Here is a 22,867-nt window from a genome sequence, read left to right as displayed (position 1 = left end):
AAGCATGACACCTCTTGAATTTTATAACACACACATTTATAAACATTTCATGGTGTATTTTCTAAATTTAAAGAGTTTTATGGCAATACAATATTTATGACTAGTAGTTTGTCATGGCCCTTGTTTAATGCAAAGGGACCTTTTAGTTGTGCTACCTCAGTTCATATTTGCTACACTCCATTGCCATGATCTATTTGTTCATTATTTTTAATAGTGAAAACTTACTAAGATTTTTCTCATGTGAAGGGGAAAATAGAGGTTTACATGGTTGTACCCCAGGTTAGTTCCTTGCAATGTTAGCTGCACACTTGATAGCATAGGGCCTCTGCCATAGGCTCTCACCCTAGGAAGAGCTCATTATGTTCTCATTATCAGTGCTGGAGCAGTTGTCCTGTGATGTATGAAGCTGAGATGATATCCCAGGAGATCCTCATCCCTTAGGGAGGAAGAGGAGGAGGCGGAGGCAGGAGGAATAAGTATTTTTCACCTTCTTCTAGAGCCCTCAACTCTGAGAGCTCATTGATGTCAGCCAACTGGGGAGCTGCAAGCATCCCTTCATGTATGGCCAGTGCTGGGCAGGACACGGACAGATGCTCCAGGGCCTCCTTCAGTTTTTCCTTAGTGTTGAGTTGGATGTTTCCACTTCCACCCTATCCCAAGGGCACTCTTTACTGGGTACCAGTTCTTCAAAGAGTCCTGGGACACCGCAGTGGCTCTTGTTTTTGTCCTATTGCATGATGTTACCACACTGCCTGCTCAGCTCAAGACTTCTTGTCCCTCCTGGACCTCTCCATTGCAATTACACATCCATCAGCCCTCCATTTTCAGGTCCAGTTAGGGAACCGTTTCACTTCTGGTATTGGTCTGATGCTGTTTGTCGACTTTGGAGGAGTTGAGATCTGCAAGTGGGTGATTCTGGAGATACATCTACTACTATGCTGTAGCCACAAAACTTTCTTTGCCGAAAACCCATCTGGGACTTGCTACCATGTAGTTTTTAATTTAAAATATCCTTACGACTAATGGAACTATAAAATACCTTGTCATTGTAGTAGCACATAGGGGATCCAGTAATAAATTAGAGGTCCTCTGTGACAAGCATCATAGATATATAATAAAACAGTAAGCTCTGTCTGGGCACAATTCAGTCTAAGTTCATATTTCTTCCTTATGCACCCAAAAATAGGGTTAATGAAATTTCCTGCCTAAGGGCTGGAATATGAAAGAAATTTTCACCATCCTGCAGTGTAGAGGTCCCGTATCTCTGAAAGGTATGCACTTTGTTAATGCACAAGACAAAACCTTTAATTTAAGCATTTCTCACAGCATATCTACTTTGATTTAGGCAGTGGTTTGAAGCAATAGGATGCATACAGTGATTCCAGATTTATATTCAGTGACTAGAAAACAATGTTTTTAGTGGTTTTATTTGAAATCTTTCCTTCCTCCTGTTCTAAACTAAAAAGCCAAATTTATGATAAAATCATAAAAATGCTTAAATGCTGGACTGGCTTTTCTGATTCAGTGTTTTCATGTAGATATGTTTTCTCGTAATTGCTTTTCCAGATTGTATTGGTTAGCGGACATCTGGACAGCTGGGACGTTGGGCAGGGAGCTATGGATGACGGTGGTGGAGCATTTATATCATGGGAAGCATTATCACTCATTAAAGATCTGGGTAAATATTTAATTTTAAAATATTTTTAATGCATTACCTTTCCAGGACATTTTGTATGTTGTCTAAACTGGATTTTCTATTTTATCCATTCCTCTGAGCACAAATATTCATACTTAGTATAAGTATTTTGCAAGTTTGTCTGTTAAACTCCTCCTTTAATCACGGATGTCAACTAAAAGCAACACATCAGTCAGTGTTCTAGAAAGTGCCTTGAGCCTGCATGGTCACTATCATCAGCATAAGATATAATGTCTAGGTACCTTAAGAGGAAGTTACTCCTTTTCATTTTGCCTTAATGAGTTTCTCACTGTTAATGAAGATGAAGCTTCATGAAGTCACAGATAGCCTTCTGATATTTATAGAATCATAGAATGGTTTGAGTCGGAAGGGACCTTCAGAGCTCATCTAGTCCAACCTCCCTGCAATGAACATGGACATCGTCAACTAGATCAGGTTGCTCAGAGCCCCGTCCAGCCTGACCTTGAATGTCTCCAGGGATGGGGAATCCACAACCTCTCCAAGCAACCTCTTGCAGTGTCTCATGACCCTCATCACAAAAGTTTAATCTCCCCACTTTAATGGTTTAAAACCATTACTGCTTGTCCTGTCGTAACAGGTCCTGCTAAAAAGTCTGTCCCCATCTGTCTTATAGGCCCTTTTTAAGTACTGAAAGGCTGCAATAAGGTCTCCCTGGAGCCTTCTCTTCTCCAGGCTGAACAACCCCAACTCTCTCAGCCTGTCCTCATAGAAGAGGTATCACATCCCCCTGGTCATTTTTGTGGCATTGATGAAGACATTAGATAGTACTGGTCCCAATATAGACCCCTGAGGGGCATCACTTGTCACTGGTGTCCATCCAGACATTGTGCCATTGACCACTACTCTCTGGCTGTGACCATCCAGCCAGTTCCTCATCCACCAAACAGTCCACCGATCAAATCCGTACCTTTCCAATTTAGAGAAAAGGATGTTGTGGGGAACCTTGTCAAAGGCTTTATGTAGATAAATCTGTGCCATCAAACTGATGTGTTCTCAGCTTTGCATTTGAGGGCTGATTTCCTGATTAGGCTGCTTTTATGCTGTTGTGTACTTGGGCTCTGCTTTGGACTGTGACAGCTGACATTCTAGCAGCCTGGCAAAGGAAATCCAGGAGACAGGAAGCATGAGCTTGAGTCTCATCACTACAAAGATACACTTCCGTCAAGTTTGGCTTAGCCATGGTGACCTGTCAAATGCTGTGGGCTCATATGTCTCATCAAGCAACATTTGTCACCGAGGCCTTGCACACTGTAGTATTCTGCTACAATAGGTTCAGCAGCGTTCTGTTTCCAGGGGTCATTTCTTCAAATAATTCTTTGTAATCAGCAGGGTGATAAGGTGACCAGGTTCTGGAATTTGGCCTGTCAATCAGCTGGACTCTTCTGAAACTGATATTCCAGCACACATGCTGTCAACCCTGAACTTGCTGGTCTCCCTCCTCCAGAGTTTCTGCTCGGTAGAAATACGAGTTGAACTAAATCCCCATGACATCAATGCTAAATGTAAATAAAGAAGGAGGGAAAGAGGAAAACACAGGTTCTAGCTTGGATATATCTGTTCCAGTGGTGCTATGGACTTGCTCAGGCTACTGCCTCCTGATTTGCACAGCCACCTGTGTGGGATCTGAAAGGCCAGTTTCTTCCACTCATAAACTTGGCCTGATTTGTGGGTAGAAGTGGGCTGCAGACAGCATGGTGCTGTCGAAAGGCATGGTCTATGTATCCCTACATTGGGTTTGTCTGGTGGGAGAGAAGATCCACAAGGTAAGATGAGATAGGGACGGTGTATGTGCAAGAGGGAGCTATGGTTGCAGTCATCCGCCTGTGTCCTCCAGGCACCCAGCCTCTCAGAGTTTGGCCTGATGTCCTGCGGTTCCCAGTCTGATGTGGCCTAGCGTGTTTTCTGGTCTGCAAACTGCAAATTATAGTCTTATTGCTTGATCTAATGTTTTTTTCTGATTTTACTTCCATATGGGCTTTTGTCACTATACTACTCAAAACCAGTTCAAAACAGACTTCTTAGAGTGCAAAGCTGATATGCAAGGATGCGTTTCCCCCTTCATCAGATGGAATCTATTGTACCTTGTCATTCCCTTTTTCCAGAACTGTAACCTGTGGTCACAGGGAAAGCACCCATATATTCTGTAAAAACTGAAGTCAGCTGCTGCTTCTGCTCTAAGCTCTGGCAGAGCTTAAATAATAAACAGAAGGATTTGTGCACTTGAACAATCTCAGTGTTTCTTGAAGAGCTCTTTGTAGACAAGCTCTGTTATATGATTAGCCACTTTCATACTGCACTGGAGAACACCAGACATCTGTGTGAATTCCTTTTCCTTTATTTTGCATTATTTAAACCTCTTATCTCTCATTTTTCCAGCCTCAGAATAACTGGAATATCAGTCTGTGACTGAAAACAAAGTGCATATGGTTTAATTTTTGCTCTTTTAAAAGTAAAATGAAAAGGAATTTTCTACACAATAACCCAGGCATATTTGTTTCCTTAGTGTTTTTAATCTTTCTGTTATGACTCTTGGAAAATTGTCTGTGCTCCCTTCAGCTACAGTTAAATAAATAAAAAAAAAAAAGGAGGCTTCTGTGTTTGTTGACTCTATTCCATTCAGAATAAACTGATTTTTGTCTCTTAAGAGCAAGTTCATGGTGGCATTGTATAATTCTTATTCACTGAGTTTTCCTTCTTGCATGACTGAAACACACCACTCTCTGCTTGTTCAAATATTTGATTTCCTCTGGTAGTAGCCTGTGTGTTTGCTGTACAGCCTGTGGTGAAATGCTGTTTTGTCAGCTGGGAAATGCCGGAGCCTTTGCTGATGCCCTCTGTTCTGGCCAGCTATTGTGTTCAGCTCTTCTTGTTGCACCAGTGTTCTGCAGGCTGAGGGAGGACTTCTGGGTCATCACATCTAACCTGTAGATAACCATGGGGGATAGGGCCTTTCATACACTGTATTCATAGCAAGTTGGTTAATGTGGATTTTATATCTTCTGATGCACGTAAAATCTGACAAAAAGGACAGCAAAGTAACAGGTGTGCAAATTGTGTGAGAATTGAATTAATGAGTTTTGTTTAAAATCAACTCCATAGATGTGTTTTGAGTGACCATTGTATTTTGAACTGTGGAGACGTGGTTTAATATCCTTTTGGTCCCTGATAAATTTAGTATCAGACTAGTCCACCAAATACGTTTGACGGGGGATAAGCCATCTCTAACTGGCTTATCTGTATGCATATGCAGAATTTTTTTACTGTGTACTTGGAGTCTTAAAGCCATGGTTCATCATGCAACTTTGTCTGCGTTTACTAGAGTATAACTAATCTTACAGCTGTTGTGATATGATCTTCCAGCTGAAGTGAGTATTCTGAAATATGAATTCTGGAATATGAAGTTTGTATCGTGTAGTGATAAACACTGCTGCTCCTTCTGCCATGGCCCACTGATTCCATGAAAGCAAGATATTATTACACTATTCAAGCAGGTTTTTTTTTTCAGTGATGATCTAACAGCACTTCATCATAATATCACTGTGACCCTTGGACATGGCTGGTGGATACAATTTATGCCTGTTAATTAGCATTTTGATAATTCCATGTAGTACTTGAAGAATTATTATAGTTTAAATACCATTCCGTACTTTCAATATAACCTCCTTCCCAAACCATTTAATGGCTATTGGCTTAGGACCAAATGCATTAAATTCATTGAAAAATCATTGAAATGATAGTTTAAGATGGTTATATCTTCTTTCAAGCAGTGCAGTGTGTTTCCTTGCTTCATTTTTTTTTTCAGCAGTTTTTGCTTTTATTTCTAAGTAAATCAGTTACTTAATGTGTTAGCATTTACATTTCCTGAATCTCCAGAGGTAGCTTTTTTTTTTTTTTTAATTGAGCTGGCAGTTTCTGTACTAGCAGCTTCTTTTTTTTCTTTCTAGTGTTTTTCTAGATTTTCAGACACCATAATAGTTATATGTTCCCTACAAGGACACGTAACAGTAGCTGAAGTAGTCTAACACAATCTTCAAAACTTCAGACTTCTGGTAGGGTTTGGTTTTTTTGTTTCATTTTTTGACTTCACGTGAAGGCCAGACTGAACTGAAATAATTTGGTGTTACATCACTGGAGAGTGGGATAAAAACATTTCATTCATGTAAAATCCCATGTATATGTTTCAAAAGAGTAGTACCTTAAAAACATAGGGCCAGATTGTGAACTAGCGTAGTTTTAAAACACTGTTTGGAGCTGTAATGATTCAGTTAGACCTGGGAAGTACAAGATCGAAAAAGTGGATAGTTTCAAGGTTGTCTGAATACTTCACTTTCGATACCTGTCATGTCTCTCTGCCCGACTTCCACACCGGGGTGACAGGAAGGGGGCACTGGCTGGCAGTGCCATTCCCTCCCCACCTTCTCTGGGGAGGAAGCGCAGGCAGAAAATTCTGAGCAAACGCTGACTTTTAGATGGTTACATTTCAACAAGATGAGTCTTGCTCCAAGTGGCTTTTCCACAGCCATCCTGTGCAGAAAACTGAATCCTCTCCTCTCCTCTCCTCTCCTCTCCTCTCCTCTCCTCTCCTCTCCTCTCCTCTCCCTCTCCCTGCCCCCCCCGCCTCTGGGAATAAAGATGTCTTCAGAGGTATTTCCTAAGCTGGTTTGAACTGATAAACTCCCTTTCCTTCAGTGGAGCCGGGGCTGCTGTGATTAGGTGAGGATTTCTGATGTTAAGAAGTTACCCTTCCTAACTGCAGGCAGGGTGTCAGGGGCACTGAGCTTGTGCAAATGTGCAGGTTGCCTGCAGCTGTGTCTGGCAGCTGCTGCCTTCCCCAGCCTCCCCAGTTTTTAACCTTTTGATTGATTTTAACTAAATTTGATAGATCCTTTCCTAATGATGATGAAGACCTGGTTAATCAGCACATGTATAGCTTTGGAGTAGGGTTAAGGGGTTCTTTGCTTTAAGCCAAGGGAATCCATGGGGTGATGGATGAGCTGTGCTGTGGCGTGAGGGCATTGGGAAGCTGTGGTAGAGGCAGCACTCAAGCAAATTAACGGAACAACAGCTGTCATGCAAATTACAGTCTAGAAACCTCAAACCCAGTTTGTTTTCAGGATGCTTGTACATTTCTCCAATATTACATTTGTTAGTTTGTGTGCAAAAAAGGTGTCTCTAGAGATGGCCAATGCCATTTCCCTCAGCATTTTCATGTTAGCTTGTTTAATGCTCTGGCGTCATTTGAAACACAGTTTTTCTTGTCCCAGTGTCACATGAGTTTTACAAAAGAAGCTGCCTGTCCAGGTGAGATAAAAGACGAGTTAAGCAGCTACTTATTAACAAAAAACCAACCAACCAAACAAAAAAACCCCACCCATAAAATTAGCCCAAATTTATTTTGGTGCCATATTTTGCCCTTAGCTTGTTGTACATGTTGGGCAGCCAGCCTGTGGGACCTGATCCTGGTCTGGATGTTGGTTGCACTTTGTGTGAAGGAGGTATTTCCACCATTTCAATCCTCCTGCTGCCACCATGGTGGTCTTGCTCAGAACTAATACTTGCGTATTTGAACGAGAAGCAGGTAGTGTGTTTTGGTGATTTCAGAGCTTTAGCCAGTGCTGCCTCTTTGCCCCTTAATCCAGCAGTGTTCCTGCATTGCTTGGCTGAGGGGCATTTCCTGACCTAGGCCCCTGGCACTCTGTCCTGCTCCCACCCCAGGAGAGCCCTGCCAAAGCCACCTCCTGCTCCAGCGCTACATCCTGGGACTTTTATCTTTAAAGGGAGTTTGAGGGAGTTGAATAAATACAATAACAGAGAAGGGTCTTTAATAGGTGGTCACATGGCTGTGTCATCTTTCTAAGCATAATATTTTATGCCTCCTAAGTACAGCAGAGAGCCCACTGGAGCTAGAGATGCAGTTGATTTTGACAGATGAATTTCACTGCTTTCTTCTAAGAAACTTCAGACTTGATAACTGTTGTGACTCTTTTTAATTAAAACAGCTGGAGCCATTTTTTTCTTCATATTGAGAAGAGAAGCTGAAGGGATCTGCTAGTTGACACTACAGTCTAGTTTATTTTCAGAGTCTCATCTCTGCTAGCACAGGAAGAATCAAATAGTCAACAGGTCTGTTGTTCAAATACTGGGTTTCTGTCAGTAACATTTATCCACAAGCTCTCTCTCCTTGTTAAAAAATGTGTTTTCTACCTTTCCGTGCCTGTGTTTGGGTCTCGCTTGCTCCATCCCTATTCAGGTGTTGGTGCCCTGCCAAGCCCAGAGGTGCACAAGTGTTCACCAGCTCCTACCCGGTCTCTGTTTACAGGGTGCATCTTCATTAGAAGTCCTATGGTTGTGCTGTGAATTTGCAAAATCACAAACTCATCCTCTTTCCCTTCAATTGCTTGAAGTGCAGCAGTGTAAGGCATTGCCAGTTATTGCAATCTGAACTCCTCCCTGTGTTGAAGTAGTTGGTATAGACTTCAGGAAAGGCTGCACTCGTAAGACCACTATAGTGACGTATTGTGCTACAGAGTGAACATTTCCCCACTTTTGCTGTTGTCTCATGCACTGAGCTCATGTTCAGTCACGTCTGCGTGCCACACGAGATCAGGGAGTGTCCTGTGCGGACTGTGCCTCCAAGTGCTTCTGGGAATCCTGGTTCTTCCATGTAAAAAAATATTTGCTATGGGCAGCTGCCAGAGCCAGCAAATACCAGGACTCAAGTAGGTGTAGAGGGCACATTTTCCTTGTCGGCACCCAGGGCAGGACGCCTGATGCTGTTGCTGCTAGAGCAGCCTGATGAAGGAAGGTTGTTGACAAAGTCTAATCCTGGCCATCACACCTTTTACATGGCTTTCCTACATTCCTAGACAGTGATCTGTATGCACATGAGAATGGGAGAAAGGTATAGTGACAGGTGCTATGCATACTCCCCCTTCTTTGCCAGCATTATGGGGAAATGGGATTTCATGAGTCAACTTCCTACAGATGTAGACATGGATCTGTTACCACCAAATCTCTGTTCTGTAGGATAAAGGCTCAGAAAACTACAGAAATGTTTTTAAAGCAATACACGTAAGAATTTAAAGGTACTACCCAAATTACATTTTATGTAACTCATAAGGAGTTGATTAGACAGTTCTTTTCCCCTAACAACCTATTTAAAATTGAAACTGTAACTCTCATCTGAATTACACCCATGACTAATGTGACTAGAAAACCATAAGACATTTTTACTTAGTTCACTATAGTCATTGTATGAAGTTACATTTCTCAAGTCCAAATTCACTGGCTATATATGAGGACTAGAAATATGTTTTATTATTAAAAAAAATGATCACTGGAGTAATTCATTTTTTGCTAGTTTAATTGAAGTCACATAACTGCAATTTTAACCAACTTACCAAAAATTTTGTTAAATGTTTTTCTGAATTTCCTGTAGCTGCGGTGGTGTAATTGTTTGCTGTCTAGGAGATGTGTTGTGAAACATGGTTAAATGACTGCTTTTACTGTAGGTTTGGGGTTGGTTTTTGTTTGTTTGTCTGGTTTGTTTTTTAAATTATATATGCCAGATATTAACTCCCTGTTCTTACATCCTTTCCGCTTCCCCAGAATTGCATATTTTATTCTGACCTTCACCTTTTAAAAATCTATTATCTACTTGGTATGAAATTCTTGCATATGCTGTTACATTGCAACTGCATTTATTCTTTCATTTCAACATATGGCTGAATGCATATTTGGCAAATACTTAGATCTTCAATTTCCATACTGGATTGGCATAGCAGAGGGGTGACTGCAGACATACAGAGTTGTTAATCTGGCGATAAATTTAGGCATGCAGCCCTCCATGTTACTTCTTATTCTGTGGACTGCTGCTTCTCTGCAAGCTTTAATTTACTCAGGAAATTCAAGATAAAATGTGTGCTTTTTTTAATCTATAAAAATCTTTAAAACCTAGTGACAGAGGCTATTGTGATTTTTTTTGAAATCTGTAACGTGGCTGACATAGTGAGATGCTGAAATGCTTCCTAGATGAAGTCAGGGGCATCTTGTCCTTACTGTCATTTTTTTTAAGGTATATGTTTTCAGTATGGGGAGGCACGTATGGCTGATGCATTTTTTGACTCACCAGCTCTGAGGACAAGGTCTAACAGATTTGGGTTTTTTTCTGATCCAAAGAGCAGGGCAGCAGAGGCAAAATGTGAAGGTCAAACCATTGTTGATGCTCATGATACCAGAGAGTGAGGGTCCCTGCATTGCCTTTTCTGCTCCACAACTCAGTGAGATCTCAAAATAACTTTAAGGAAGAAGGTTTTCCTAAGGAGGAATATGGTGTGTTTTAGAGGTGGTCGGTGTCCTCTTCCTTTTGTTGGACTTGGAGAACATGCCGACAGGATCAGGGCAGGGGGTGGAGGAGTGATCTGCTGAATGGGGCCTTTGCTGTTTTACCCAGGCACGTAGTGGGTTTCCTTTTTATTTTTTTGGAGGACATGATTTATATTGACTTCATCACTCTACACTAACCAGTTCTGTGTTTAAAACCCCGTATGCAGAAGGGCATGTTTGTCAGCGCTTCTCATCTGACCATCCCTGGGCGGTGCTGCTGGGTGACAAGGAGGTGTTCCCAGAGAAACCCTGGCTCTGACAGCACTGCTGCCTGGCTCCCTCGCAGCCCATCACACCGGACTCTGGGCTTGGCTTCCCTCTTCTCCCCGCCATCTCTCCAGTCAAAAGGCTTAATCTGTGTTAGTTTTAGTTACTAGTATTGCAAATCATTCACGGCTTTCCCCTGCCGCCTTGTATACCCAGCTCCTTCCTTCATGTTTTGTCTTGGATATTCAATCACGTTCTTGAAATAAATGTACCTTTCCTAAAATAAATCTATCTAAAACCTCTAATGTTTCCCACTTCCACTCTTCAGTAAATCTGCCCTTCCTATTCCGTCATAAACTCATCCGCCTCCCTAAAAACAGGAAAAAAAAAAATTGGTTGGCTTAATCTCAGTGTCTCGCTGCCCTGAACTCATCTTGCTGGCTGCCAGAGCTCTGCAGGCCCCAGTCCTGCCCCAGCCTGGCTCACCGCCAGCTTGCTGAGTCCCTGTGCCCACTTTGCAGGGACCTGACCGAAAAGCTGCCCCCACTCTGTGGCTGTGGCAGTCCAGTCCTTTTACTCCCCCAAAACGTGGCCCTGAGCATGCTGCCAGCCTCGGGTGAGATTAAGCTGCAGTGTCCAGTGTGGCTCCTGTCTCCGCTTTCATTTCACACTCTCCAGTCCCTGACCTGCCTGTTTTCTTCTTCCTGCGATGCCACATCTCTTCTCCAGGAGACCTCATTTCTCTTTACTCCAGACCTTCAGGACTCAGAGGTTAACTTGCTTCCCAGCACTATCCTGTGCAAGCACTTGATCCTCAGTGCTGCACATAGAACCTCTATCACCAGAGAACAATCAAGCAGATTGCATTTTGTTAGACTATTTTAAGAAGAAAACAAAGGCAATTTCCCAAGAAAAAGCACTTTCCCATGTCTAATTTGAACTTCACTAGAGAATTAGAAATAAATCATAGTCAGGGTTTATGTAATACTAAAATGTCTTTTGAGGTGCGCTTTGTCTTACTTTTTGAAGCTTATAACTTTAATAGCCTTAGATTTTCACTGTTAAATCATTTTCACTCAAATAAAAAACATTTCTTCCTAAATAAACATCTAACTAGACAGACACTTTTCTGAACAAATAGTGAGATTAGTTGTCTGAATCATAGAGGATTTTATTTCTAATAACAAAATGAAAGCTAAAATCCTGCTGGTTTAGAATGGAGACTTCTTTGTCTTCAGAGGAAAAAGTCTGGACATCCTTGATTAATTGCGTTATTACTGTGATCCTATAAAATGCAGTTTATTGCTACATGTATGTTCTTTGAAATTAGCCAGAGAAGCAGGGATAAGGCTTTTCCTCTACAGCAGGGCTTGCCCAGGGTACAGAATACATGAACTATGTAATAGTGTCTGAAATACTTGGGAATATTCCTGTCCTCTATTTCAAAATCTATCAAAACCCTGCCAGAAAAGCAACATAATTGGGTAGCAAATGTTAGGAATACACACTTTATTGGGACCTTAGCTTACTGAGACCTCTAGCAAAGACCAAAACTGCAGAGTAAGTGCGGGCTCTTACTCTGGACATACTATGGAAAAGAAGGCTGCAACAGGTAAACTGTGTATAGTCTATTAGTCAAAAGTGAAAGGGCTTAAAAAGTTAGTGTGTCTTAGTGAAAGTAACCTTATTTGATAGTTCACTTGAGGTCTAGACCAGAATAGGGAATATTAAAACTAAAAATATCAGTGATATAAAAAATAGGCAGGATAATGAAAATGCAATGAGACCTAAAATATGTAACTAGCCACGAAGCCCAGCAGTTTAATTAAACCAGCAAATAAAACTTCTGCTGAGATTCTGGAAATTTCAGAAAAATGTCCTGTTGCCCAATCTGTGACCAGGTGACCCAGAAGGGCACAGTAGGATCCCTGCACTGATGCATCACTGAATGCCATTATAACCTGCCCAAAATCCTCTTTGTCAAAATGTTCTATTTAAATTTTCTGGGCAACTTTATGGTCTTTTTTTCTTCTGATATCCTCTTCGTTGTTTTCTTTTTTTTTTTTTTTGACTATGTAATTTATGACTTTTTAGATTGTCATTTATATAGATCAAAATGCAAGAAGCACTATTCTATTTGTAAAACAGTTTTCCTTAACTTAAAAATTTGCTACCTACCTCTCTACATGGTACACCCATCACAGAACATAGTTTTCTTGTCCAAGTGCTGTTTTATCATGCCTTTTCAATACGTATTTCAGCCGTGATGATACCTTCCTTAGGAACGAGTAGTTTGTAAGAAGTAAGCCAAAATAGTTAAACTTCATTTAAAAAAAAAGGTGACTTAAATACGGTCCTTCATATTTTTTAATAAAAACGTGCATTGAGAATATTCTTAGCAATTTTACTTGTAAATATTGGATTTGCCTCATGTGCTTTGGTCAGAATAGCTGTGTTTTTAATAACAGTTAGATAAATACTTTGTTCTTTCAGATTAAGATAATGAGGAGATTAAATTTTCCTCTGTAGACTCTGTTTGGTATTTAAAATAACTGCCTCCATATCTTAGATTTTTTTTTTTTAACTTGCCATTTGCTTTCAGTAGAACTCACAAGTGAATCTGCTGGCAGAAATAAGGCTGTTGTCAGAGGATGTAGGGAGGCGGCTAGGAAAGCTAAGGGCTCCTTAGAATTAAATCTTGTGAAGGGGGTCAAGGACAGCAGAAAGAGCTTCTTCAAATACATGGCAGATAAAACTAACACTAGAGGCAATGTAGGCCCACTGATAAATGAGGTAGGTGCCCTGGTGGCAGAAGATACAGAGAAGGCAGAGTTACTGAATACCTTCTTTGTCTCTGTTTATAGTGTCAGAGGCTGTCCTGAGGAGCCCCGTACCCCTGAGGCCCCAGAGGAAGTCAGGAAAATGGAGGAGTTTGCCACGGTTGATGAGGACTGGGTTAGGGACCAGTTAGGCAATCCGGACATCCATAAATCCATGGGTCCTGATGGGATGCACCTGTGAGTGCTGAGGGAGCTGGCTGAGGTCATTGCTAGGACACTCTCCGTCATCTTTGGTAAGCTGTGGGAAATGGGAGAAGTGCCGGAGGACTGGAGGAAAGCAGATGTCAGTCTAGTCTTCCAAAAGGACAAGAAGGAAGACCCAGGTAACTATAGATCAGTCAGCCTCACCTCCATCCCTGGAAAGGCGATGGAATCCTTGGTGCCATCTCAAGGCATATCAAGGATAAGAGGATCATTAGGGGCAGTCAACATGGCTTCACCAAGGGGAAGTTGTGCTTGACCAACCTCATTGACTTTTATGAGGACGTAACGAGGTGGATGGATGATGGCAGAGTGGTGGATGTGGTCTATCTTGATTTCAGTAAAGCATTTGACACAGTCTCCCACAGCATCCTTTCTGCTAAACTGAGCAAGTGTGGACTGGACGATTGGGTAGTGAGGTGGACTGCGAACTGGCTGAAGGAAAGAAGCCAGAGAGTCATGGTCAATGCGTCAGAGTCCAGTTGGAGACCTATATCTAGTGGAGTCACTAGTGGAGTCACGGGTCGGTACTGGGACCAGTACTATTCAATATATACATCAATGACTTGGATGAGGGACTAGAGTGCACTGTCAGCAAGTTTGCTGATGACACCAAGCTGGGAGGAGTGGCTGACACGCCAGAAGGCTGTGCTGCCATCCAGCGAGACCTAGACAGGCTGGAGAGTTGGCTGGGGAAAAAATTAATGAAACATAACAAGGGCAAGTGTAGAGTCTTGCATCTGGGCAAGAACAACCCCAGGTTCCAGTATAAGTTGGCGAATGACCTGTTAGCAGTGTAAGGGAAAAGGACCTGGGGGTCCTGGTGGACATCAGGATGACCGTGAGCCAGCACTGTGCCCTTGTGGCCAGGAAGGCCAATGGCATCCTGGGGTGTATTAGAAGCGGGGTAGTTAGTAAGTCAAGATTCTCCTTCTCCTCTACTCTGCCCTGGTGAGACCACACCTGGAATATTGTGTCCAGTTCTGGGCCCCTCAGTTCCAGGAGGAGAGGGAACTGCTGGAGACAGTCTAGCGCAGGGCAACGAAGATGATTAAGGGAGTGGAGCCTTATGAGGAAAGGCTGAGGGAGCTGGGTCTCTTTAGCTTGGAGAAGAGGAGACTGAGGGGTGACCTCATCAATGTTTACAAATATGTAAAGGGTGAGTGTCACGAGGATGGAGCCAGGCTCTTCTCGGTGCCAACCAATGTTAGGACAAGGGGCAATGGGTACAAACTGGAACACAGGAGGTTCCACTTAAATGTGAGAAGAAACTTCTTCTCAGTGAGGTTGACAGAACACTGGAACGGGCTGCCCAGGGGGGTTGTGGAGTCTCCTCCTCTGGAGACATTCAAAACCCGCCTGAACACATTCCTGTGTAACCTCACCTAGGTGTTCCTGCTCTGGCAGGGGGATTGGACTAGATGATCTTTTGAGGTCCCTTCCAATCCCTAACATTCTGTGATTCCGTGATCCTGTGAAATCTGTGAGACTGAAGAGCTGATACACCACCTCCAAGACTGGAAAGACCAAAGCTCCACAGGGCTTTTTTCTTTCCCCAGCTTTAACAGGCAGATGCAATGACAGGCTAGGAGGGGGCCATATGTATCTCAAATTTCTTCCCCACAAGTGAGCTGAGATTTTTTTCAAGCTCCTGCAGAGTAGGAGAGATCAGTCAGGCTTACAGCCCATTGGAGCCGAACATGATGTCCTCAATCACAAACACAAGTCCCCTTTTGGTCAGCGGTGACATACCAAATCATCTTGATTTTTGCCTGGGAGGAGGCTGGTCCTATGTCACAAGCATCTCCTGCCAAAGTTGCTTTCACGGTGCTGGTGTGGTGGGCTGGAGACTCAGTGCATTATGCTTTGCAATACAGCAAACACACCTCTATTTTCTGCTCAAGCTGCAGTGCCCTTGGGACCATGCCACAGGACCAGCTGCTCCACGCTTGACAACCAGCACCTTTTCTTCTCTAGAGCCACCTCTTCTAACAACACCACAGACACATTTGTGGCTATTTTGGGTCAAAAATCCAACTTCAACCCAATTGCTATTTTATTATCTTAATTTTACCTCACTGGCCATCTGGCTGATTTGAAAAGTGAAGGAGGATAATCCTGTACTGTCATGATTTAGGAGAAGAGCAGGGAATCCACTGGGATGTGTGCGGGGGGGGTTGTCTTTAAAATAATGAGGTTTGACGACCTTTCTGTTTACTATCAGCAAATCAACATTTAAAAAATACACCTTTAAACCACTTGTTTGCACTTCATTATGAAATATTGGAAAATCCAACATGTTTTCTTCAGATTTTGAATATTCCTTGTATACTCTGCCTTCTGTTATGAGGACTGCTGGCATGTAGTTTTGAAAAAGAAATCTTCAGTTGATTTTCATTGTGTTGAGAGAAAAGAAAATAATGAAGGTCAGGTCTTTTTGTAAACTTCATCCATTTCAGCTAGGAAATGAGATATGTTTTTACAGTGATACTGACATTATTTCTCCCCAGCGTGGAAGTCTGTGTGATAATTTATGCTTTATCACTTGCGATAGTCTCCTCACTGGGTTTTCTTTTCTGTTTTTGTTTGTTTTGTTTTTAATAGTATTCGGGGCTTTATTGTTGCTCAAACATAATTGTCATTACACTGTACAGAGAACACTATTTATTCTTGGTCTGTTTGCTCTTCCATGCTCTCAGGTTTAATGTCTCAAATGTATTCATTTATGAATAGAATCAATCAAATAAATAAAGGGCAACAGCTTCTATCTTTTCAGATCTGCCATGGCAGAGATGGTTTCAAAATTTACCTGAGAACCTATCCTTCTTACTGAGCTACCATAGCAAAATACAGAATGGCCTTCTATTTGCCTTGTTTTAAAAAGCTCTGCATACATTCAGCAGCCCTTTGTATTTCAGATTCCAAAGTACAGATTGTTGCTTTTCGTTTCTTCGATAAAAAGCAAAACAATATTGAAGAGGCCCTCAGTTCCTGAAATGGATAAACATTTATCATAAAAATACAGCAGCTCATTTTCAATTAATATTAATAAATTAACTATGACAAAGCAATGGTGATTGCCTTGAAAATTCACTTCAGATCTGCTGAAAGTGGACATTCCTTACTTGCTGCAGACCACCACAATGGCATATGTCTCAGAAATCCATCAGTTATATTATGGTTTTCAGACACCTAAATTATGTGCCTGAAATTTGCTTCTCTTGTGCTACTGTGGCAAAAGCAACTGGTAGCAGCACCGCAGCAGCCCACTCCTTCCTGATGGCTCTGCCCGCAACCCTGTCCTTCCCCCCAGACAAACAAAAAGTCCCCTCAGCAACAAAACCCACACTTGAAATATGTTGAGTTTGGTGAATGTAGAGATGACTGAATGGAAACCTAGGCTTTTCATCCATCGGAGGGTGGAGACCAATGCAGGAAATGCTCAAATATATGGATACTTAGTGCTAAAAAATATATTTAAAATTATGTTTTAGGACTTCGCCCAAAAAGGACTCTGCGCTTGGTGCTATGGACAGCAGAAGAGCAAGGAGGAGTAGGTGCTGAGCAATACTATCAGTTGCATAAGGTAAATGATGTCTTTAGATGATTTGCTTGACAGCACTGTCCTGCTTAGTCTCATGACTTGCATATTATTTTCATTAACATGTTCAGCTTAATATCTAACTGAAAATAGCAGTTCCAGTTCTGCCTGAAAGTATATTTTCTGGTTTTAATAATAAAGGTAAACTTCCTTTCACATTTAGCAGAAAGTGATGCGACCACACATACGCAAGTTCCACTTGACCTAAGATATTCTTCCACAAAATTGTTCTGAAACAGATATTTCATGATGATATCTGCCACAGCTTTCAAACACAGCTGACTTTCTGAGACTGAATGATGAATCGTCCACACATGTTTGCAATATAAATAAATTTTGTTTGCCTTTTATATTTCTCCTTCATTGCATTTTCCCATAATATTTTACAATGTAAAACATAAAATAATACAAAGAAAAATCTTTGCTATCTTATCTTAATAGTGTGTAATCTAAAAGACTCTTTGCCATTTATTAGTTTTGTGGGATCTGGAACATTTTAAACGGCTGATTTCTGATAATGCAAAGAACACACAAACTCTATGACTGGTTATCAGGATAAAAATATTGTGTATTGTCACATCTGTCTCTCCTGCCAACAACTGCATTTTGAAAGTGCATTATGACATAAAGGCCAGTTGCATAAAACTATTCTAGAGATAAATCTTTGGAATATGTGTGGGGTTTTTTTCCCAGAAAAATTATGCTGTAGCTGTATAACTAAGATGAAGTAGTTACATTTTATTCTTTTCCCTAATTTAGTAGTATTACTCTCAGCAATGGTTAATATATTTCCAAGGCAGAGACAAGATGAATGAAAATGTGTTTAGGAAGTCACCTGCTGTACAATATCATAAAAAGCAGACATATAAGCAATTTTTTTAATGGCATGCAACCTATCAGAACAAATAAGTGGAAATTTCACTTTGAATCAATTTAACTGTGATGAACAAAACTAAATCAATTTGCATCTGCAATAGAGTTGTCATAGATAGCAATACAGTGGTTATGGTTTTCTGGCTAACTGATGAACTTTCAATTATTTCCCACTAACTTGTTTAAGATGACTAAGAAATGTGTTTACTACCCATATGTAATGTAGTTCCTCCTTATAGCTCCAAATTACAGGGGTAGCTCAGCTTTCTTATTTGGAAGGTGTCTCAGCTTCAGGGAGGTGACAGGTTGCAGCTTAGCATGTATTAAGGACTCTGGATTTACCACTGGTACTCTGATGTTCAGCAGGGTTAAACTGGAATGAAATATTCCAGAGTACCTAGCACAAGGAAGAGATGCTTCTCATGTATTGAAGTGCATTTTGGAGGAGCTAAAGGGATGCTCTGTGCCTAGTGCACATCACTCATGAGAAAGGTATCATCACCTCTGTAGGTGTCCATGTTGGAAAATAAGTAACATCCCATGGTGATATTGTCAGCAACACAAGAAATTGTCTCATGCATGTCTCATCTTTTGCCAAAATGTCTGCATTTCACTGTTGTCTCTAGGATTTATCTTCAGAAGTAATATCAAAAAACAGGCTTAAGGATCAATAAAGGAAGTATAAAGCAGGCTGGGTATTGTTTGAAAGATATTTGGTTACTTTGCTTTTCAAAAAAATCAAAGATGTGTCTTCATTTTTACTCTGCTGATGCAGTTCCAACTGGATGTTGTGCTCTGCGAAAAAGCCCAGAATAACTTAGCAAGAATTTGTAATTTACGTGGAGAATTTAAGCAGAAATTACATCCGTCTGTTGTTTGTTGTTCTTGTTTCCCCCCTACCATGTGATCTGGCATAATTATAAATTGATACAACTATAGGACATCACATTACTCATAATAACAAAATAAAGCAGATTAATACAGTACATTATATTTAGCAAGAAAAATAACTTAACCTTTTAATGATTTACTTGCACAAATTTCTGGCAATTAGGATAGTATGGCACAAACATTGCTAGCTGATGGTAATGAGTACAAGTTAACTAAGAGTGGTATTTAAAGATGCCTTGTTAAATGAAAGATGGCCTGTATGACTCATCTACATAGCTGAGCTTATTATGACTTTAGTTTGGTACAAACAAGTAGAAATATGAATGCAGTAATTCAGCACAGACAGATGTGGATTTCCTTGACATTGTAAATTACCTCCTCCTGTCAATGGAAATTTGGCAAGGGAGAAGAAATGAAGACAATATAGTACTGGACAAGTACAGATTCTCTTACTTTTGTAACTTATTTATTATTTCTTTCAATTTAATTTCGGGTCTTTCTTCCTCGTCCATCACTGTAGGTTGTCACTGCTAGGAAGTGGATAAGTTACTGCAGAAATAACTGAGAAAGCAGCAGCATACTGGTTTTACTATGGTGCCAATAATTAACTCATATCCCCTCATAATAGTTTTATTTATATCACTCAAAGATTTCTGCAGAGTCCAGTATTATGATTTCTGATTACTAAAACTAGTAGTATGGTACATTGGCTTTCCAGAGCTCTAGGAGAATGTAAGAGCTGCCGTATTGGGCTGACCAAAAGCTCAGTCTAGCGCTGTCTCCCGTTTCTGATAGTAACCAGAAAACAGATGCTTAGGAAAAATAAATTCACCCAACTGCACCAGAATAAATAGATTACTCATGCAACTGTGCTTTCACTTTATCACATACTTTTCTGGAGAGCATCTCATGATTCTCATCCACTGTTTCTTTGTATGATTTTTCTGAGACACTTCCAAGAGTTGAAAGCCAAGTGTCATCCAGCCATTTCGGTGCCTCTATTAGTGTGAGGGTACCTGTCACCCACCAGGACATTGCAGAACACCTGCTCGGTTCTGACCATGGGACAGAAGCCTCCCAGGGGAACCACCAGCACCTTTGCTCCCAAAGGAGATACCTGCTGAAGTGCTCACTGTTTCTAACTGTTAGCCAATTATTAGATTTAATCCCACACTGGAAAAAAGGCTTGATTTTCCTTTACAGTAAAGACTCCTTATCTTGATGAAGAGTAACAAAATTAAGGGATCTAAGTGTAAATCAGGCTTCAGGTCTTCGGGCTAGACACTACATCTGAAGTCTTTGTCTACTGTTTAGTGTTGTGCAACCCAGTTGCTGAGTAAGGCTTGTATATACAGACAATGTAGTAAAAAACTTCAAAGTGAAAACAGTGAAATGCTCCTTTCCTTTCCAAGTTGAACAGAAGAAGCAGGAGGAACATGGTTTAGTAATTCTGGAGGACCTCATGCTGCAGCTATTCAGTACAGATTCTCCTACAACCATTAACAACGGTACCTGAGTGCCATCTTTACTCTTATGCTGTCTTCATGAGGGGAGAAAGAAGTATTTGTAATGAAGTGTCTGACCACCTTTCGTTGCTTTGGACTTTCTGTGAAAGATCTGTGTACCATGAAAACAAGGTCACAGTTACTTACCCATCTGAATTAAGGGACTGTAAATGGCTGATAATATTTATTTTAGAATAGAAGTATTGCATGCAATCTCCTAGGAAAGAAAATGCATTTTGTAATTAGAAAAACTGAGAGATCCTAGGTCACATTCAAATTTACTGTAGTAATTCTGTTGTGATCATTTGAGGCATTAATATGTTATGAATTTAATTCAAGCCATGTTAGAGAAAGCATCCTTAAAATATTTCTGCATGCTTTTATTCCTGGCTTAATGATGTTTACAGTACTTACCTAAATTTCTGGTGTAAATGCCATGCACTCTTTTAACTTTTCTGGAAAGGTTTGACTTTATGAAAAAATATCGATCACTAGTGTTTACTATGGTTTCTTTTTCCTGGTATCTCATTGTTGCTAATTTTAGTGCTTCCTTCATGCTCCCATGACATTTCTACTGCAATTTGCTACAGAGTTACTTTCTGTAAGAAGTAAATATCCAAAAAGTTTCTTGTCACATTCAGGTGAAATGTTTCTTCCCCAGAAAATATTGGCTCCTCAAAACCAGAGTTTTCAGAAAACTCATGGATTTCAAGGTTCTGTTTATTTCCCAAGGTACCAAGTATGCTAGCGAAACGTGAGTCATGGTTTTTGTGACTGATCTGAACCGAACGCATCAAGGACTTTAATGTGGGTTCTTTTATCCCAGCTAAATATGTTGAGCATTTGCCTATTGACTGTTCTCAGGAAATATTCTCTGTAATGATAGTTCTGTAAAATTACTGCTTGTTGTTTTGACCACTGCTGTCCTGTTGATCCTTTTCATTGAGAAATTAAATGCATACAAATAAAAACCTTCAGTTACAAAACTGCAAAAAGAAAATAATCACACTGTATTCTCCAGAATCACAGTTTACAACTAGAAGCACCCTTGATTGTATTAAGCACAGTAAAGCTGACATTATTATACAATTATATTTTACACTGGTTCTAGGTCAGTAGGAATTCATAATTTGGAATATTGAAGTGTTGCCGTCCGCATGGAAGCTGCAGAGGAAACCAGCTTTTACTAAAACACAAAAAAGGGTTGATTCCCTACTCTACCTGAAGCAGAGAAGACCAGAATCAGCCATGGCAGTGTGTCTCCTTTTGTTCCATGTGGGCAAATTTCACACATGTCTAGTGTTCAGAGAACTTTTGTCTTTGTAGCTTTCCTCCCTTTTCTTTCTCTCAGGCAAGTAGTAGAGCTGCCATCTGAAACATTGTCAACTGGTGCAGACATCTTCTGAGGAGAGCTGCTCTGCTTTCGTACTCCAGGCAGATGCACCCAACCACAGGTCCTTGATGCTTGGGGATGTTCTGCTGTAAGAGATCTGGGCTCCTTCTGTCCAAATTCCCTGCAGCTGTGCAAGACACAGAAAATTGTCACCTCTTCTTGACTCATCCTGATGAGCTTCCTCCTTATTGACTTATTTTGATTTTAACGTTGCACGTCTTACCCAGATGAGAACCTAAAAGTGTTCTGCATAAACCCAGGAAATATTAATGATACGATAATTTCTAAGGTATTGCTGATTTATCTTTATCAATCTGTTGCTGAAAGTTACAAAAGTATTCGCTTGCTTATTGAAAGCAGTAACAGTTGTCTTTGGTTGAAAGATGAAAACCACAATTTTTAATTTTGGTGGTGTTGCCTATTTTCAAACAAAACCAAGACCTAAAACTTTTCAAAAAGGGACAGCTGGGGCACAGAGTCATTCACAGTCATAGATAGTGTTTTGATATCCTTGTGTTTAAGCAGTAAAAGGGCTTAGGTTCTGGAACGTTTTCCAAGAAGAGCCTTTTTCTTTGATATGCCTCTGTCAAAGAAAAAAAATCTTCCAAGTCAAGGCTGCAGGTAATCTGTTGCATACCTTACATAGCCGGCTGCTGTCTTCAGAGCCATCTGCTTTTTCTTGTCTGTCATCCCAGGGAATTGACAATACTGAATGGTCATCTCTGTCAGTGCTGGCAAGTGGCTGCAGAGGAAACAGAAGTGGAATTGTATGAAGCAAAACACACTACTGCCGTGTTTTTACTGACTGAAACACTAATAAGTACATGCCTGAATCCTGCTGCAAGGCTGTCGAAATTACTCAGAGTTTTGTTATTGGCTTCTCGGAGGTCAGAACTCTGTAACGCTGATAGAGAACAAGCCATAAAATCTGTGGTCTTCTTTATGGGCTGCTTTCTCACAAAATGTGCCTGAAAAATATTTCATCTTTTAACGAAAGTATGAGCCTTATTCATACCTTGTCATCTGTCAAAAATTGTGCTAATCTTCAGCTTTACAGCAGCTTTATCCCATATAATGATGGGGTAATTTACAAAAATTTATAACTCACGGTGTTGCTGGTTTTCCCTGTCTTCAATCAAAGAGTGTGAGAGCTGTGATCATGCTTGTGGCTGGTGTTTATTATGCCTCGATGCTGGTGCATCTCTGCTTCCTAACAGCTGTTCTGGTGGGTTTTTCTTTAGTTTCCATTTATGC

The 22,867-nt window shown here is 40.8% G+C and overlaps 1 protein-coding gene across 4 annotated transcripts in view; it reads left to right on the top strand.

Moving 5' to 3' along the window:
• CPQ (carboxypeptidase Q) overlaps positions 1-22,867 on the top strand; it is a 161,193-nt gene that overhangs the window by 102,368 nt on the left and 35,958 nt on the right. For all 4 annotated transcript variants that reach the window (XM_082045124.1, XM_082045122.1, XM_082045121.1 and 1 more), the window contains 2 exons: positions 1,567-1,678; positions 16,845-16,936. In XM_082045124.1, coding sequence (XP_081901250.1) covers positions 1,567-1,678; positions 16,845-16,936 — 204 coding nt within the window. The remainder of the gene's footprint in view (positions 1-1,566; positions 1,679-16,844; positions 16,937-22,867) is intronic.

This window comes from Streptopelia decaocto, assembly GCF_964273445.1.
Source record: "Streptopelia decaocto genome assembly, chromosome: 2".
Taxonomy (NCBI): domain Eukaryota; kingdom Metazoa; phylum Chordata; class Aves; order Columbiformes; family Columbidae; genus Streptopelia; species Streptopelia decaocto.
This window is presented reverse-complemented; position numbering and strand designations above follow the sequence as displayed.